Genomic DNA, 18115 nt, shown 5'->3' on the forward strand with positions numbered 1-18115 from the left:
GGCCAGGAGGGGCCTGCGGAGGTGGACGGGACCTGGACGTGTCTGTGGACTCAGGGTTTCCACTGCCTGCACTGGTGGACACACAGATGCACACGCATGTGTCCGCCCGGGTCAGACACACTCACCTACACACACGGGCACACGTATCCTGGCTGTCCCCCGAGGGCCTGGGAGCTGTGTCACCGATGACAGTGAGCACACCCAGCACCCAGGTCTTAGTTTCTAAGCACCATTCCCACGAGCCGGGGGACTGGAGAGCAGCGTGTCCGCGAGGCAGCCAGAGGGCGGGCATGTGTGTGCGAGCCGGGGCGGGCAGAAAGAGACCCCGCCTTCTCTTCTCCCCCGGGCTGCAGGTCGTCGTCGCGGTCGTCCTCCTACTCTGGCTCCGGCTCCTCCCGGTCCCGGTCCCGGTCCTCGTCCTACAGCTCCTACTCCAGCCGCTCTTCCAGACACAGCTCGTTCTCAGGCAGCCGCTCCAGGTGCGTCCCTGAGGCCCAGGAGGTGTGGACAATGCCGGCTCATCCGGGTTCCTGCGTGACGGCAGCTTTCTGCTTTAACGGGGGCCTTCCGGGTCCTCATTGCTTGAGGAGGAGTCTCGCTAGGTTAGGCGTCTGGTGAATTCTGAAGAACACACAGCGAGGGGCTGAGGAACCAACACGGGTGCACGTCAGGGCTCACAGGCCACACCGATGTTGGCCTGATTGGGGGCTGTGCTCACAGCACAAACGAGGCAGCCACGGGGTCAGCGCCAGCTCGGGTGACCTCCTGTGGACCTGCACTGGCCACACGTGGTGGGTCGCATTCCAGCACACTAGAATTTTGGAGTGTGTGCAACCCCTGTTTGGGGGGCTCAGATACAGAATGTTTCCATCTTCACAGAAGGTGCTACTGCCCTATTCCAAAAAGATCGGGAGTATTTCCCCACTGAAAATAGGCAGACTGCTTGGAATGTTAGAGAATTTCTGGTCATCGCCTGGGTGGGAGGAGTCACTGGTTCGCATGAGGAATAGGAAACGGCTGACACCGTTTTTGCCTCTTCAGCCTTTTCAACAAGTGCAGGCTGCTGTGTGCGCCTCCACCCCCGGTGCCACCTGCACACAGACCCAGAGTCACTCCCCCGCCCTCTCTGCCTCCTGCCAGCCTGAGGCGCGCAGGTGGGGCCGCGCCCAGGACAGGTCTGGGACCAGAGGGAGGCTGCGAGTGGAGGGGCCGCCTGTGTGGCTCTGTCTCTGCGGTCGCAGACAGGCGCAGCTCTCCCAGAGGGCCGCAGCGGGGCGTGGACCCACCCCTACGCGCTCACATGCACACCACGCACAGACCCACACAGACACACGTGCCCACCGCTTCCCTGGGGAGCACGTCACAAAGTGTTCTTGGGGTAAACTGATGGGTCCTCCTGCGGGGTCTGTGGCCCCCAGTGGCGCCCCTTCCTGGCAGGCTGTCTCACCCTAGGACAGCGTAGAACGGGTGGGAGCAGCACAGGAGATCACTGAAGCTGTTGCATCTGAAGGCCGCGTTCTTGTGTTCGCGGACTTAGACGACAGCTGGGCCTGCTTTTCCTGAATGTCATCTTGTGCTGAGTGACAGCTGTGAGAAAGGAAAGCCAGCCTTTGGCTAAGGGTATCCAGAGGGCTAGCTGTGGGCACTGGGCCTCACGGCCGTCCTGCCAGGAGTGTAAGCAGTGCCTGGGTGTCCAGGGGAAGGCTGCCTGTAGGAGGCTGAGAGGGAGACAGTGAAGATACCGATCACCAGTGGCAGGAGAAGCCTTCTGTGGTTTCACGTGACAAATAAGGCTGGTGAGCTGTGGGGAAGAAGCCTGGAACCAAGCTGATAAATTGGGGGTTCTGGAAATCCCAGGGGGTGGGGGGCTTACCTGCAGTCTCCCCTCTGTGAGCACTGGGTGACACGGGGACAGACGGAAGAAGGCCCTGTGTGTGGTCTGTATACGGCTGAGCTGTTCTCACAAAGTCGGGGGCACTTTCTTCGCTACTTAACCTTCCCCTCGGGTTGTGTTTGCGAGCCCCACCGACTGTCCCAGGGCCTCCCCGCCGGTTCCCAGGTGATGGCTGATGGGGTGCTGCCTGCCCCTTGGCACCTCTTTTCCCCTGTGACATGCATTTGAGGAGATGACCGAGACCTGTCCGAGGCTGATCGGTAGCCCCTGCAGGGGTGCGGCCGGGCGGAGCGCCTCCTCTCACCTCGGTTCACTCCCTATAGGTCCCGGTCCTTCTCCTCGTCCCCGTCCCCGTCCCCGACGCCCTCGCCGCACAGACCTGTCAGAACCAAGGGGGAGCCGGCTCCGCCTCCCGCAAAAGCAGGGTGAGTGCTGTGGCGGCCCCGGGAAGTGGGCAGGGGCGCGGGGCGTAGGCCTGGCCTCGCACTTCCTGGCTGTGGGCCAGGACATCCGTGCTCCAGCGTGCTCACTGTGGTGCTGGAGCCTCACGTGTCAGGAGCCAGTGCGGCACGTGAGGGCCCCTTGCCCTGGGGACCTGCTGTGCTCTGCGCTGGCTGTCCGTGGCAGCCTCAGCCCTGCCGTCCTCACCTTCTCTGCTGCTCCTGGGACTGGTCACATCGATCCTTCTCCACAGATGTGACGACGGGAGGGGTTAGAAGCATCTAGGACTTAGCACACAAACCTCACAATACCTGGCGTGCAGGGTTGGGGTGCATGGTCCGCCGGGTGAGAGTACGCTCCGCTCCTGCAGCTCTGCCAAGCGCAAGGCCCGTCCTGACGTTGGCCGTCCCCACACGCGTCTGGCCCCAGCCCCCGTGGCAGGTTTTCCTCCTGAACGGGGTCGGCTCCCGGGCCTCAGGCTTAGGAGTCCTGGGCGGCTCACTGTTAGGAAGGGAACGGTGTTGGCACGTGACTTAGGCCCCAGGCACCGCACCCACCTGAGCTGTACTGTTGTGGGGGGACCCCGACCACAGTGCGGGCGCTTCGGGGCCCCAGGCTTCACGCAGGTGGCGTCGGGCAGGGTAAGCGCGGGTCTGCCTCCTGGGCGGCACGGGCTTGGATTCAGCAGCTTCCTCTAACGCAGACTCTGCTTCCTGCTGGCGGCAGCGTTGCCGGCAGGGTCTGCTCTGTGGCCCATCTGCACCGTGCGTGTTCAGGGCGCTTAACAAACCGGCAGGGTATCTTCCCCACGCGACGGTGAAGAACAGCTTGGGGGCCATTTTCCCAACTCCCCTGGGGTCCCCAATCACTGAGGGAGCACGGCCCAGCTCTCGGCACTGCTCCGGGGCTCTTCAGCCGGCCCCGTCTCCCTCCCTGTCCTTTCTTGGAGGGGGAGGCCGTGGGATTCTCAGCGTGGGGTGGGGTCCGCGGGAAACAGCTCCTCACAGGGGAGTTTGCGCATGCACTGCACGCGCCCCGAGGTCGGCCGGCAGGGCAGCCTCCGCCTGCACAGCCGGGTCTGACCCTCCCTCTGTCCCACGACACAGAGAGAAGCTGCTGAAGAAGCCAGCCCCACCTCCAGCCCCACCGCAGGCCCCCAAAACCACCGCTCCTGCCCCCGAGCCCACCAAGCCCGGAGACCTTCGGGAAGCCAGGAGGAGGGAGCGGCAGGCCAGGAGCCCGCCCAGGAGGTGAGTGCCCCGGCCTTCCAGGGCTGGCGGAGGGGTGCTCGCAGGCAGCGGAGGCCGGGGACCGCAGCACGTCACCGAGCCTCGGTGTCCCCAGCAGCTCGATGGCTGCGAGGGGCCCGGGTGCTCCCTCGGTGCCAAGTTCCCCCTTGCTGGAGGCACAGTGTGTGGGGAGCTGGCCAGGGCTGTGGTTGGTTCACTTTGAGGGAATCAGAGCCCCGCCCACTGCCCGGTCGGTGGCGAGTCGCTGGGGGCGCGTTGGTCTCAGGCCAGCGAGCCCCGGCTTGGAGGAGCACCCGCGTGTCAAGGCCACAGAAACGTGAGCAGCCGGGCTCTTGGTTGTGTTGTAGGCGGACTGTCAGCGGCAGCGGCAGCGGCAGCAGCTACAGCGGCTCTAGTTCCAGATCCAGGTCATTATCCCATCGGCATCTGCCTCTGTCCCCCCAGTCAGGGTCCAGGGAACCCCGGGAGAGGCCACGTTAGGTGTGAGCACCCTCCTCCCTCGGGTGGCGGCACCGTGGGTCCGAGAAGCTGTTCCCGTGCCGCTCTGGCAAGGAGGGGGGACGGGCTGAGGCAGCTGGGGGCGGCCAATCGAGAAGGTTTCAGGAAAGAGCAAGCGGAAGGGGGTGCTGCCGTCTAGTTCAGAGAGCAGGCGCGCCGGGCCGGCCCCAGGGTCCTTGCAGCCGGTTCCCTCCGCCCTCTGCAGGGAGCAGGTGGCGCGTATACATTTGCCCAAAGCTGGCAGAGTAGGTCTGGGGTGTGTTAAAGAGCAAACCTTCCCAAAAGGCTGGGCTCTTCCCTTCCCTGTTGCAGCCTCCACACACCTTAGGACGCAGTGCTGCCGGTTTTCTCAGAGGGCGGGAGTCCCTGTGGAGCCTGGGCTGTGAGGGCCGAGGAGATCGGCCATGTTCAGCGCCTCCTGAGCGGGCCCATTGGGTTGTGGCACAGCGTCTGCTCGCGCTGTGGCCCATGTCCGCCCTCTCTTGTGCCCCGTCGCCAGGGTGGGTGTCCAGCTCTTGGTCACAGTCAGCCGTGTGTCCCTGCCCAGCTAACAGCACAGTCGCCTGTGAGCACGAGGGCCTGGCCACAGCCACGTGGGCGTCCCCTCCCTGGGCGGCACCTATAGAGTGCCCAGAGCCCCCCACATCTCAGCCTGGGTGGGTTCCCCTTCCCTGGGAACAGGAATCGGGTCTCGGGCTGGGGCCGCGGTGCAGACGTGCTTGTGCGTGCAGGTCCCTGAGCGTGAGCAGCGTCTCCTCCGTGTCCAGCGCCACGTCGAGCAGCAGCTCAGCGCACAGCGTGGACTCGGACGACATGTATGCGGACCTGGCAAGCCCCGTGTCCTCGGCTAGCTCGCGGTCCCCCACCCCAGCCCAGACCAAGAAGGAGAAAGGTAGAGCCTGTGTGCAGGGGAGGGGGCGTGCAGCGGCCCCATGCTGCCAGTGATGACGCCTCCCCCAGACGGCACGCGGGCGGCCGCCTCAGCAGGACAGAGGCTCTGACGGGCGTTTCTCACGGGCAGGAAAGTCTAAGAAAGAAGACGGTGTGAGAGCAGATAAGCGGAAGCGGGATCCGTCCACGCAGCCGCCCAAACCCTCGAGAACCCCCGCGGGCGGCAGGTCCTCCCAGCAGCCCACGACCCCCCAGCAGGCGCCGCCTGGCCAGCCCCCACCGGCCACGTTCATCGCCCACAAGGAGATCAAGTTGACTCTGCTGAGCAAGGTGAGGCCGTGGGCGGCACTGCTGGGGCTCTGAGGCCCAGGGCCGGGCCGGCAGGCGGCTCTCCACATCACCCGTTTCGTCCTGCCCTCCCTGTGGGCAGTGCCTGGGGGCACAGGGTAGATGGGAGACGGGCCGGTTCCCACACGGCAGCCCTGGGACCTGGGGCAGGGAGCAAAGCAGACTTGGCCTCCGAGTTGACATCCGCGATGCCCTGAGAGACCGGAAGGCCTCGAGACCGTGGGCCCTGCCCCCCTTGGGGCCACGTGGCGCAGGAGCCCCAGAGGAGTGCCTGCAGCGGTGGAGAGCAGGTGGCCGCCTGCTCCAGGGCCTGTGTTCGCTCAGGCCCTGGTCCTCCTCACAAACACCCCGTCGTTCCAGGCCGCTGATAAAGGGGGCAGGAAGCGCTACGAGCCCTCGGACAAGGACAGGCAGAGCCCACCTCCAGCCAAGCGGGCCAACCTCTCCCCGGACCGAGGTGAGCCTCCCGCGTCTGGAGCCGGCGCCCCATTCACCCTTGAAAAGTCTTGAGGGCCTCGGGGACTTCTGATTGAGTGGGTCGTGTCTATCGACATTTACAGTTTTGGAAGTTAAAACTACATATAATACTTACCTTTAAATATAACACAAGTAAGATTTTTCATAGAAAATAACTGTATCTTCCAAAACAGACGTTAGTAGGAGTGGCATTGGTCTTTGGTTTTTTACAACCCTCTTATGGCTGGGATCCCATCTCTTCTGGTCACACAAATCACTCGGCCTCTGGAAAACCCCACCCGGGCTTGTGAGGCCATGAGCGTGCGGAGGGCGGGCAGCATCTCGATGTCGCGGGACGCACCTGACTGCTGCCCCGGCGGTGCTCGGCCGCACCTAGAGAACCACTGGCCCAGGCAGAGCCTCTTCCTGACTGGCTCTAACTAGTAAAGCAAAAGCCTGAGTGTTTCCAAGCCGTCTTTCCCCCTTAAAATGGAGAGGTCCCGTGAACCCCACCAGGAGCAGGAGGTGGACACCGCCCGGCCCCTGAAGCACACCCCCCGGGGCCGCCTGCACGCCTCTGCGGGGCGGGATCCCCTCCGCCTGCCCTCGCTCAGGGCCCCGCACTCGCACGACAGGAAGCCCTCCTTCCCGTTCTTGGTTTTGCCTATATATTTTTTTTTTTTTTCTTTTTTTCCGGTACGCGGGCCTCTCACTGTTGTGGCCTCTCCCGTTGCGGAGCACAGGCTCCGGATGCGCAGGCTCAGCGGCCATGGCTCACGGGCCCAGCCGCTCCGCGGCATGTGGGATCTTCCTGGACCAGGGCACGAACCCGTGTCCCCTGCATCGGCAGGCGGACTCTCAACCACTGCGCCACCAGGGAAGCCCTTGCCTATATTTTTTAAGCTGCCGTGCCTTTTTGTCCCCCATTTGAAGACCCTCACTGTGAGTTTCTTCAAGGCACGGAAGGAGGGTTTTGTCTGCTTGGAGTTGGACGCTCAGAGCTCGGTGGCCTGTTTTGATGCTGGCTCAGGAAACCAGAACCGAAATTAGACCTCAGCTTCCGTGTTTTTCTGGGGCTTCATTTTCCAGTGGAATCCATCCTCCCCTTTTCCTTTTCTCACTGGCTCTGCTCCTTATGTCTTCCTGTGAAAATGAGGAAGCCGAACTGAGCGGCCACCGCTTTGTGGCATGGGGTCACCGGTGGCCAGAGGGGCCACCCCATCCCTGTCTGAGCACACCAGCCCCTGCGCAGCTGGCCCCGTGTGGAACTGGGACCCTTGTCTTACCTGTCCTCTGTCACCCAGGTTCTCGGGACCGGAAGTCAGGTGGGAGACTCAGCTCCCCGAAGCCAGAGCGGCAGAGGGGCCAGAATTCCAAGGCCCCTGCGGCCCCGACAGACAGGTGGGTGTCTCCCCCCGGCCTCCGTGCCCTGGGCACAGCGCGCTGGCTCCTTTGCCACAGAGAGGGCTGGCGCAGCTTCCCTCCCCAGGTGGAGGCCAGCATCACTAGCCAGGGGCAGGCTGAGAGGCAGCAGGGATGTGGCACGTGGCTCAGATCCAGAGGCAAGAGGGCGATCCGGCCTGTGTCTGAACTCTGCCCCACCAGTGGGTCCTAGAGTGAGGAGCGGCCCTGAGCGCGCAGCTCCGGGCCAGGGGACCGGGACCCAGATGGTGGCACCCCTTCCCCTCCCTCCCACATCAGGCACAGGAAGTAGGGGCATGGATCCCCTTTTCCCAGGAAGTGGGCTGAGTCTCTGCACACCTGCACCCCTGGCTTTGGGTCGAGGGCCAGGTGGGAGGGGCCGCGGGGAGGGTGGGCACAGCCCCCGGCCCTCGGCCCACAGCACGGCTTGAAGCCGGGGTCAGCAGCGTGGGGTTTCACGTCGGCACAGAGCGGGGTGCGTACGAGGGCCAGAGTAGGAGGGCGGGATAGCGTGGCTCCAGGCAAGCCCTGACGCTGTGCCCCTTCACCCGCGCAGTCTTTGCTCCACGATCGGGGGTGTGGGAGCGGCGTGGGGAGGCCACCTCGACTGTGGCCAGAACCCGGGCTGGGGGCAGGAGGCCAGGCTGGGCCCCACACGCTTACCCATCGTGGGGGGGCCTCGTCCAGTGGGGAGGGGCGCCTTCCACCTGGTAGGTACAGCTCCTGGGGTCCAGGCCCCTGGCAGGAGGCTCATAGAGAGGCCCTCAACCCCTCTAACTGCCTCCCCACCCCCACAGGAAGCGCCCGTTGTCCCCCCAGTCCAAGAGCTCCAGCAAGGTCACCAGTGTGCCCGGCAAAGCCTCGGATGCCGGTGCTGCCGCCGGCGCGTCCACGGGCACCAAGTCAGGGAAGGCCAGCACGCTGTCCCGGCGGGAGGAGCTGCTGAAGCAGCTGAAGGCCGTGGAGGACGCCATTGCCCGCAAGCGGGCCAAAATCCCCGGGAAGGTGTAGCCCGGGCTCTGCTCCCCGAGGCAGAGACTCACTTGTTTTTATAAATAGGGTAAGCGCAGCCATTTTGGATTTTGCAGTTAATGTCTTATTTTGGCTGTGATTCTTTTTAAAAATTAAAAAAAAAAAAAAAAAGTTTCTCAGCTGGAAAAGAAGCCACACACGCAACGAAGATGACGCTGAATCCCAGACTGAAGCAGCCCCTTCCCAGAGCAGAAGTCCGGCGAGCCGGCTGGGCGGGTGGCAGCGCGGTGAGGACCGGCTCGATTTTATGTAAATGATGAGTCCTCCCTCTGCTCGCCAGTCGGGCGTCCTCACCATCCGGTCGGTCGCGCCCTCGGCACCCGCCCTCCTGCTGTCGCCAGGAACACCAAGTCTGCCGAGCGTCCTCCCCGCCCCTGCCGTCCCCAGGATCAAAAAGTATATATATATTCTTGACTAAAGTCTGATTGGGAAATACTCCTGTCTTTTATTTTAAGCATCAAATTGTTTTAGTTGATTTAAAAAGGAAAAAAAAAAAAATACAGAAAAGACCAAAAAAAAAAGGCCGAGGGTATCGTTGGGCATCTGTCAGGTGTGGAGGGTCTCTTTTTGAGGGGTCTCCTAAAATAAAATATTTTGATAAACAGCTGTCTTGCCCTGGTGGTGATGTTTGCCTGTGCCTGGGCCCCCGCCTCAGCCCTCCGCTTGGCAATGCCCACTGGGCTGCTGGCTGAAGGAGGCCCCACCCCGTGGAGCGCTCACCTTGGTTTCCTCGCGGGGGCTGGCCTGGCAGGGCTTCCTGAACACCGAGATCTCCGCCTGAGCGAGAGCCCACCTTCCCCAGCAGCGGGCCCTGAGCCAGAGAGGTGACCCCAGCCCGAAAGCCAGTTCTCCACTCAGTGCCTCAACGCACAGTTGGACCCCACTCGGACATGCAGGTATCGGAGCATGAGACACCCTGGCCAGGACCACGGTGCCGTCTCACCCACTGCAGGCTGGGAGAGGCTGTCGTCGAGTCTGAGAGTCACTGCCCGCAGTGCCCTCCTGAGCCCCTGCCCTCCTCCCGGCAGGACCAAGACCACTGGAGGGGGGGGCCCTTTCTTGTGGATTGAACTTGCAGAGTGGTGCTGGGGCCTGGGAGTGCCCCCGCCCAGTCCCCCCATCGGCACCTCTGCTCTCGGGGGACTTACTCTAAACCAAGTTCCGTGAGTCCTTGCAGGCGACATGCCTCCCAGAGCCCTGCTGTGGGCCGTCAGGAGGCTATGTTCAGTTACCTCGGTCACCGGCTGCTCTGTCCCAAGGCTGCATAGCCACTGACCTGTGGGACAGGAGAGCCGTCCAGGAGCCAGTGCCACACCGCGGGGCCTCCTGCGTGGACTGTTTGCAGTGCAGTCCCCGCCCGCGCCACAGCACAGCACACGGGATGCTTCTTGCGTCACCAGCTTCAATACTGTGTCTGGGCAATTTCTCAAGACTTATCTGATTTGCCCTCGGGTCAAAGCCAGGTGCAGAGGGAACTCCCATTCTCCAAAGGGCGGCCTTCAAGGACACAGAGCCAGAATCCACGACACCTTGGGTGACAGCCTGTCCCTGCATTCTGCACCCCAGCCGCTGGGCCCCACGAGCCAGCCGAGCAGTGATGGCCTCTGAAGCCAGGAGCCCGCAGGTGAGCAAGTCCCCCACGCAGGTGTCAGCACGCTGCCCCCCTGGCCCGGCTGACCAGCCAGCTCCTGTGCCAAAGGGCTGGGCTGACCTGGCTTCCCACGCCTGGGTTGGATCTACAGCCCTGGGTTCCCTGGACCAGAGGTGGGTTTAAACCAGCAGCTTGCCATTTGCCATCTGGGGGCAGGGGTGTGTCCTGGGAGGGGTGAGAGTCACACCCCGAGCCAACTCTCCCCCAGGTCTAGTGGAAAGAACAGTCCAGGCCAGGCATGTGGGAAAAGGGAGGCTCTGTGGTATAATGGGTTCTCAGCATCTTTGCCCCCCAGGGGACGTGAGGGCTGAGGCCCTGCCAGGCGGTTAATATGCAAAGGTGGGAGTGATTCCCAGTTCCTCAAGCTTCTTTTCTGCCTACTGACCCCTGCCCCTCCCTCCAGCCCTCCTCCTCCACAGCTGCAGACCCCGACAGAGCCCCTCCCCTGCCTGTTTGCATTCCTCCTTCCCACCCTGGGCCTTTGCACGCACTGCTCCCTGTTCCTGGAACTGTGACCCAGCTGCACCTCACCCTTCCTCTCCCAGCTCAGGCCAGGCCTGCCCCGGCCCCTCATGCCTTCCCCTGTCTGCTGCGCCAGTGCTGCCCTGGAGCTGGCCTCCTCAGGGGGAAACTCTGGTGTGCTTTCCCCGAGTGTAAAGCAGAGGCAGAAAGCCCAGCCTCGGCCCTTCTGAGTTTTCTCATACTAACCCTCCTCGTCTTGAGGGAAGGGGAGCCACACCCCTCGGACCGCCCTCCCCAGGCCAAGGCACCCTGCAGCTTCTACTGTGCCCGTCTCTCCTCCTCTCGCTCTTGAACGGGTGAAAAGAAAAGAAAGATTTCATTTTTTCACTTTATAACTTTCCTAACTCAAATGTGAAGCGTCATCTCCAACGTCATGAGTGAATACATTGAACTAGTGGGGCAACTCAGTTCAGTGAAAATTAAGTTCCTGTGGGTTTCGTACGCCTGCTGGTGACTTACAGCCGCTGCCAGTCCCCTCCCCGCAGCGCCAGCCCTGTGCCCCCAGTTCCCTCAAGGCCTGGGCCTCCACCCTCCTCTCGCTCTCTGCCAACCGTCCAGCTACCCCCGTGACGGCTCAGCCAGCGCCTCAGCCCCTGCGGGCCCGTCAGCCCCTGAGGACGGCAGTCAGCCCCCACCGGGAGGAGGAGCTGGGCGGGAGGGGGCTCAGGCCCTGGGTGAGCGGGCAGGGACCCCTGCCTCGGGCAGCCACCCTTGAGGGGCCGTGGACAAGCGTGAGGCGAAGGGGTCATTCCCGACAGTGCAGAGTTTGGGGAGCACAAGAAAACTGGGCTGTGTCCTAGGTTGACTGTGGGCAGGACTGCCTGGGGCCCCATGGTCGAAAAGGCCACGCCACAGGAGGGAAGGGGGAGAGGGTATTGCCACCCCCACTTCAGACGGGACTGCAGCCTGTCACTGGGCTTCCCTCTAGGATGGGGGAGAACTTCGAGCCTGGAGCTGGCAGGGCCTGGAGCAAACCTCTCCTGCAGGCCGCGTCCCCAGCCCAGGCCCACTTGGGCCGCTCCTGTCCAGCCAACGCTGCAAGGGCTCCGAGCCACAGGCAGGGCCACCCCAGAGGCACTGAGGGACTGGCCCTGGTGAGTGTCCCTGTGGTTCCTGTGTTTCTGCCTTCCTGCCCAGGCTCTGTCCTTTTCTCTCTGCCCCGCCTTCCATCTGTGGTCTCTGCATTTGTCTGAGTCTCCCTAGATCTCTGTGCCTGTCTCCATCCGTCCCTCTTCCCCTACCTGCATCCACCACCACCCCCTCTCTGTGCCCCTCCATCCCCTTTCTGCATCTCTCCAGACAGGGGGACTTGGGAACTTGGTCGAATGGGTGTGGTCTGGGGGCAGAGATGTGGTGGTTGTGGTTTGAGGGGCGGAGCCATCCAGGGCGCCTCCTCTAGGACGCCCTCCAACCTTCCTCCTGCAGCTGCCTTTCCAGTATTGCCTAACCCTGTACCGGTGTGCTTGCCTCAGCTGCCCGCAGGAATGAGGCACTGCTGGGCTCCGCCCTGTCCTTCCGTGGGTGCCTGGGACTCTGACGCCAGGCGGGCCACCAATGCACACAAAACAGCCCGGACTTGTAGTGAGGAAGGAGGCATGAGGCCCGGCCCCGGGGTTTGTCCCCGACTTGCCCACCCAAAGACATAGAAAATGCTGAAGCTCAGCCCCTTGGCGTAGGGACCCCTGAGCCTTTCACTTCTGAAGATCCTTTGCGGGGGACCCCAGCCCCACGAAGGCAAGGACACTTCCCCTTGGATTCCCCCCCCCAGGGGCCAGTGCCAGGCATGGGTGCCCCCTCCCCTCACTCTGCGAGGGCAGCTCCACGCCTGGGGACAGGGCAGGTCCACTGCACGGTGTCCCTGCCCTGGAGGGGATCACACTACCTTTGGGGCCGAGGCAGGAGGGACTGGGATTTCTGAGGCCCTGGGTGCCCTGCAATAAGGCGGGCCCCATCTCAGCCTAAGAAGGGTCTTTCTCTGGACCTGAGCATCTGTCCTGGTGGAAGGTGGAAGGGGCTCAATTGTGTCCCCCAAAACTATGTAGAGGGCCTAGCCTATGTTGAGGGCCTAGCCCCAGTGCCTGGGAAGAATGTGCCTTTATCTGGGAGAAGGGTCTCTGCAGCTGTGCTTAAGGTCAGGCTCTTGATGAGATCACCCTGGGTAGGTGAATGTCTGTAGAAGGTACAGAGACGAGAGACACACGTGGGGAGAGGCCATGTGGGAGTGAGGCAGAGGCTGCACTGGTGCGTTTACAGCCCGGGGCCCCAAGGATTTGCCGGGAGCCGCCAGGGGCTGGGAGAGGCAGCAAGGATTCCCTCTGAGACCCCAGAAGGAACCAGCCCTGCTGACACTTTGACTTGGGGCTTCTGGCCTCCAGACTGTGAGAGAATAAACTTCTGTTGTTTTAAGCCCCCCATTTTGGGGCACTTTGTTATGGCCGCCCTAGGAGATGAATACAGGTGGTGAGCTCCCTGCCGCAGGAGGTGTGCAAGCAGAGGGTGGATGACCACGGGCAGGGGTGTGGTAGGCAGGAGCAGCCCTGGGGCCTCAATGTGTCTGTCCATCCATCGGTCAGAAAGAAGCTGGGAGAACAGCCGTGACGCGACGCCCGCTGTGGGAACATTTCCTCCAGACCGAGGCTGGGAGGGCCCCGGCATCCCACTGCCTTCTCCATGCCCCTCTCAGGGGTCCTCCTGTCCACCGAGTCTGCGCCTCCAGTGGTGGTGGACATTCTGGCTCCTGCCAGCAGGTGAGGAAACCCGGAAGGCAGGTTGACTCCATCCTGCACGCCCAGGCCCTCCTCAGCGGGACATTTTATACTGATTCGAGAGGCCCTCGCCAGCATGGCATCCAAACCTCAGCGTTCAAAACTTGGCAGGATCTGGCCCTAAACCGTCTCCCTTGTAGGGTAATGAAGGCACCCCCAGCACCCTCACCAGGAGCACGGAGTTGGTGCAGGTGGGCTCCGGGGGCCTCCTTAGACAGCTTCTTAGGGCGCCCTGCCCTTTAAAGGTTCCAGGCCATTGTCACCCCCCTCCACCTCAGACTTGCACTTTTGTTGACTGAAACCACAGAAGCCCAGCAGAGAATCCTGAAGAGGCTCGCTGGCCCCCAGCCGCCCGGTCCCCTCTGGAACCTCCCCACGTGGCAGGAAGAGGGGACGGGAGAATCAACCCTGGGGGAGGACTGGGCAGTGGCGCAAAGTGAGCGCGCTCTCGCCTGAGGTCACCAGGTCCAGACAGCAGAAACGTACAAGGGGTTAGGACTTGGCACTTGGAGAAGGTTCGAGAGTTCCTGGCACACGGGAAAGACCGTTCTGAGCCCCATCTGCAAGTGCTTGGCCTGGGGTAGGGTCCCTGGAGGTGGGGGAGAGGAGGACGAGTGGGTCCACCCTGTCCTGGAGGGGAGGGGACAGTTGCAGGGAGGGGAGGAGGAAGCATGGCCAGGCCCTTCCCGAGGAGGGAGGGTGCCGGATTTTCCCCAGGCGTGGCCCGGGGTATAAAGGGCGCCGCAAGCCGGCTGCAGCCAGGGCAGCCACGGGTACGCCGGGACCGCCAGGTGCGCCGCCGCGGAGCCCGGAACCCAGCCCCCGCTGCGATGGTGAGCTGCTCCTCTCCCCGCCCTCCAGCCTGGACGGTGCCGCCCGGCCTGCCGCCCGACACCCAGGCTGAGGACGTGGCGGCAGGGTCCAGGAAGCCGCCCAAATCTGGGGGCAAAAGGGAGCCAGGAGCCCAGACCCTCCCGGGCCTCCGTTTCCCGACCTGTAGAGGGAGGCTACGTCCCCCCGCCCGCTTTCCACAGGGAGCAGAGCCAGCGGCAGGCAGGGCGGGGCCCCTCCCCGGGGTGCCGCTGACCTCCCACCGCCTGGTCCACCAGTCCCTCCGTGTCCTCCTGCTCCTGCTCTGGCCGCCCACCAGCCTGGCTCTCCACAGCGCCCCCCTCCGGCCGGGGGCCCGTACCCACACAGCCGGGACCCCACGCTGCTACTCGGCGGCGGAGCTGCCCCTGGGCCACACCCCTCCCCACCTGCTGGCTCGAGCGGCCAAGTGGGAGCAGGCGTTGCCGGTGGCGCTGGTGTCCAGCCTGGAGGCGGCGGGCCGCAGGCGCCAGCACGCGGGATCGCCGGCTGGGAACCAGTGCCCCGTGCTGCAGCCCGAGGAGGTGCTGGAAGCTGACGTCCACCAGCGCTCCATCTCGCCCTGGAGATACCGGTGAGAGCGGGCCTCCCTGGGCACGGGCCCCCGGGCCCCCCGAGCCTCAGCGCTCTCACCTGCTGACCTCCGGCCGGCCCGCCCCACCACTGGGAGGTCAAGGCTCCCCCGCGAGCTGGTCCTCGCCCAGTGTCTCAGATCTCAGCCCAGACCTCAGACACCAGGGTCCCCCTGGGAAAATTTGGGGGGCCCCCATTTGAGTTCTTGCAGGGGTGGGGCTGGGACTGGCAGGGAGAGAGGGGGGCTTCTGGGCTCTGGGAGGGCCGTGGGGCACACGCACAGTCTCACTTCCTGGGCACCAGCTGCGTGCCAAGCCCTCCCAGCGTCCCACACCTCCTGCCCTGCGGCCCGGAGCCGCCCTGAGCGCGTGGGGCAGCCGTGGGGCCGCGGGCAGGGAAGGGGGCGCCCGCCCGGGCTCTCTGACAGCCCACCTGCCCCGCAGCGTGGACACGGACGAGAGCCGCTACCCCCAGAAGCTGGCCTTCGCTGAGTGCCTGTGCAGGGGCTGCATCAGCGCCAAGACAGGCCGCGAGACGGCCGCGCTCAACTCGGTGCCGCTGGTCCAGAGCCTCCTGGTGCTGCGCCGTCGGCCCTGCTCCCGGGATGCGGCGGGGGTGCCCACGCCCGGGGCCTTCACCTTCCACACCGAGTTCATCCGAGTGCCCGTGGGCTGCACCTGTGTCCTGCCCAGGTCGGCCCGGTGATCACTGGCTCAGCTCCTGGACTGGCCTCCAGGGACGCCCTTCCTATTTATGTGTATTTATCGGGTATTTATGTGCCCCCCTGGGGCCCTGGGCAGGTACCGAGGCTCCAGGTCTCTGCTTTGAGACCTGGCCTGGGAAGGGCCCAGTCCCCGGTGCCTGGGGGATGACCCTGTGCTGGGCAGCCCCCAGCTCGAGAGGCAGTTTATCCTTTGACAAAAACAGCTGGGCTAGAAGGAACATTCTCACTCTTCTGGAACTTGCTAAAACACCTACAGAAAAGGGAAAAGGTGTTCTGATGGCCACCTCCACTTCCTGGTCCCCTGGGCTCCCCTCACCCCAGCCCCCTGGGAGGAACAAGCACCCCTGTGTTTCTAAAACAGCTATTTATTTTACACGTGAATACGCATCGTCTCACTGCTAAACGGTATCTCAGAGCACAGCACTGGCTGGCACAGAGGGGAATGGGTGAAGCCACTCTCTCACCCTCTACCCTGCCTGGTCGTTAACACCCAGCTGGTCCCCCAGGGGCAACCACTGGCCCAGATCATGGTGTGTCCCTCTAGGAAGGTCTATGCATGGACCCAGGTGCACCCAGGGCGGGGTTATGTTTTAACAGAGTGGAGCCCAGGTGTGCCCCGCTGGCCATGCAGTAGCTCCCGGGTCTGGCGATGGGACTCATTCCCAAAGCCCAGCCCTCTCCCCACAGACGTGGGTGTGGCCCCTGGGGACTCCCTCCCTACCCCATGGACAGGTATCCTGGGGTGACTTCCCGGGTGTCCGCTCAGGGGGACATGTCTCTGTAGCTTGGCTGAGTCATGCTCCCCCAACCCCAGCAGAGGCCCAGGCAGCTCTGGAAACCCCCTTGGGCTTCTGTCCACCACGGGTGACCTGCCAGACGAGGGGCAGCCAAGCTAACGGGCACCTCCCAGCTCAGGCACCCAGCCGGCCACCTGAGAACCACCTGACCTATCACGACAGAAGGTCCTGGCTCAGAGCACGTTTTGGGGCAATGAGTTCAGGGGCCCAGGAGTGCGTGGCCTCAGCAGTTCTGGATCAGCTACGATGCCCGCTTTGGAGCCTCAGTCCCCACGCCTGTGACGCACGTCAGCTCTAAGGGCTGTGGGGCTGCAGGGCAGTTGTCTGTACCCCCCTGCCACTTTCACCTGCTGACTGACACCTACTGTGTGTAAGGCCCAGGAAGAGGGGAGGGGTCTCAGAAGGCTACCCGGAGGAGGTAACCTTTATCTTGAGCTTGGAAGGAGTCTTCAGTCAGCACTTACTGAGTTTCTGCCCTGTGCCCAGGACCGGGATCAGAGCTGTGAACAAAATGGATAGCTCCCCACCTGCCCCGTGGGTGACCGACCACCACGGCCCCGTCAGCGAAGTCCTGGGCCGGTTGGTGGTGAAGGGATAAGGGAAGGGAGAGGGGCTGCAGTGGGGGCCACCTGGGCACCACCTGAGTGGCCATCCGGGGCCCAGTGCTCCAGGCAGAGGGGATGGCCTGTGCAGAGGCTGAGAAGGTGGCCTGCCTGTGCCCGGGGGGCAGTGTGGCTGGAGCCCAGTGGGCGGGGTGACAAGGGCCACAGCAGGTGCGGGCGGGGGCCGGAGACAGTGTCCGTCCTGGGCTATGGGAGCCTGTGGGCTCCGAGCCGGGCACTGGGCGGGACAGGGCATTGCTGGGAGTGGCCTGGGAGTGGGGGCGGAGGAACGGTGGGCCGACTGGGTTTATGCTGAAGACGAAGGGTGTTGGCTGACAGGCGGTGTGCCCTCTAGGCCAGAGGTCCCTAGAGACCCCCAGCTCTGAAAGTGTGAGAGCAGGAGGCGAGCGATTTAAGGGCTTTTCCAGACGTCGGGGGAGTGGGTGCCGGGGAAGGAATTGGGGCTTCCCAGGCTGGGGTGTGAGCTGAAGCCAGGCAAAGCTTCGGGGCCACAGGAGCTCCTGGCCCCGCCATGGCTACTGTGGTGTGTGTGCGGTGTGTGCGAGGGGGGCATGTATGGTGTGTGGGTGTGTATGTGTTAACTGAATAAGGGAGTTGGGGGGTCTCTTGAGCATGAGCTGCCTGGACCCCTTGCTTGGTGCCTGCAGTAGACCCTGCACCTGCCTTCCCCACACCGCATGGCAGCAGACTGGCTTTGCTGTGCATGGGTGAGCAGACCCGAGTTTGGTTTGGTAACGATTTTGGCGACCTGGCTGGAGCGGAAGTCCCAAGTGGGCACGTTGCCCACGGCACACTGGCCCCAGGGTGGTCCAAGGGGTGCTGCAGCAGGTGAGTCCTAGCAGGTCAGGGAGCTGGGGGGACACACACACCCTCCCCCCAGACCTGAGACGTTCTTTTCCAGAGTAGAAACACAAACAGTTGGAATTCCAGATACGTGTTTCATGGAACAGGCGATGCACCGAGATCCCAGTGCCAGTGAGGAAGATGACAGCCCTGTTGCCAGTGAACCCGAAGGAGTCTGCAGAAAAGGGGTGCCCTGGGCTGGGGGCTGCCCACCCCCACCCGTCTGCAGGAGAAGCCCTCGAAGCTTTGGCGGGACGGGAGTGGCTCGAGGCCCTGGTCACACGACCTCATCAGTCACCGGCATGGGGTTTTCCTGGGGGCCACCCACAGGGACCCCTGCCACCTCCTCCTCACTCGGCTTCTTGCGGGCCTCGGCTGGGGGCCGGGGCGGGGGGTTGCTGGGTGGCTGCTTGATGGTGCCCCCCACCTGCGGCCGCTCCTTGGGCTTGGTCTCGATGGGGGTCCACTGCTCCCCGTGGATAGCCGCCTGCAGGACATGGAGGGGCTGGGCTGGG

The 18115-nt window shown here is 63.6% G+C and overlaps 3 protein-coding genes across 5 annotated transcripts in view; 2 read left to right on the plus strand and 1 right to left on the minus strand.

The window, feature by feature from the left end:
• ZC3H18 (zinc finger CCCH-type containing 18) overlaps positions 1–8754 on the plus strand; it is a 51761-nt gene extending 43007 nt beyond the window's left edge. For both annotated transcript variants that reach the window (XM_024735613.1, XM_024735614.1), the window contains 9 exons: positions 354–479; positions 2218–2319; positions 3442–3585; positions 3933–3992; positions 4815–4975; positions 5105–5304; positions 5683–5779; positions 7083–7179; positions 7998–8754. In XM_024735613.1, coding sequence (XP_024591381.1) covers positions 354–479; positions 2218–2319; positions 3442–3585; positions 3933–3992; positions 4815–4975; positions 5105–5304; positions 5683–5779; positions 7083–7179; positions 7998–8211 — 1201 coding nt within the window. In that variant the 3' untranslated portion in view covers positions 8212–8754. The remainder of the gene's footprint in view (positions 1–353; positions 480–2217; positions 2320–3441; positions 3586–3932; positions 3993–4814; positions 4976–5104; positions 5305–5682; positions 5780–7082; positions 7180–7997) is intronic.
• A 5095-nt stretch (positions 8755–13849) lies between these two features.
• Positions 13850–17337, plus strand: IL17C (interleukin 17C). Of its 2 annotated transcripts, XM_024735752.1 has the most exons (3): positions 13850–14003; positions 14280–14614; positions 15057–17337. In XM_024735752.1, the coding sequence occupies exons 1-3, from the start codon at positions 14001–14003 to the stop codon at positions 15316–15318; spliced, it is 600 nt and encodes a 199-aa protein (XP_024591520.1). In that variant the 5' UTR covers positions 13850–14000; the 3' UTR covers positions 15319–17337. The 2 variants fall into 2 exon arrangements, with proteins under 2 accessions (XP_024591520.1, XP_024591519.1); XM_024735751.1 differs by having other exon boundaries at positions 13850–14614.
• A 338-nt stretch (positions 17338–17675) lies between these two features.
• CYBA (cytochrome b-245 alpha chain) overlaps positions 17676–18115 on the minus strand; it is a 7693-nt gene continuing 7253 nt past the window's right edge. Inside the window, exon 6 of the mRNA XM_024735756.1 lies at positions 17676–18087. Within this exon, the coding sequence (XP_024591524.1) occupies positions 17878–18087 (210 nt within the window). The 3' untranslated portion in view covers positions 17676–17877. The remainder of the gene's footprint in view (positions 18088–18115) is intronic.

This window comes from Neophocaena asiaeorientalis, unplaced genomic scaffold (assembly GCF_003031525.2).
Source record: "Neophocaena asiaeorientalis asiaeorientalis breed wild unplaced genomic scaffold, Neophocaena_asiaeorientalis_V1.1 scaffold40, whole genome shotgun sequence".
Classification (NCBI taxonomy): Eukaryota; Metazoa; Chordata; class Mammalia; order Artiodactyla; family Phocoenidae; genus Neophocaena; species Neophocaena asiaeorientalis.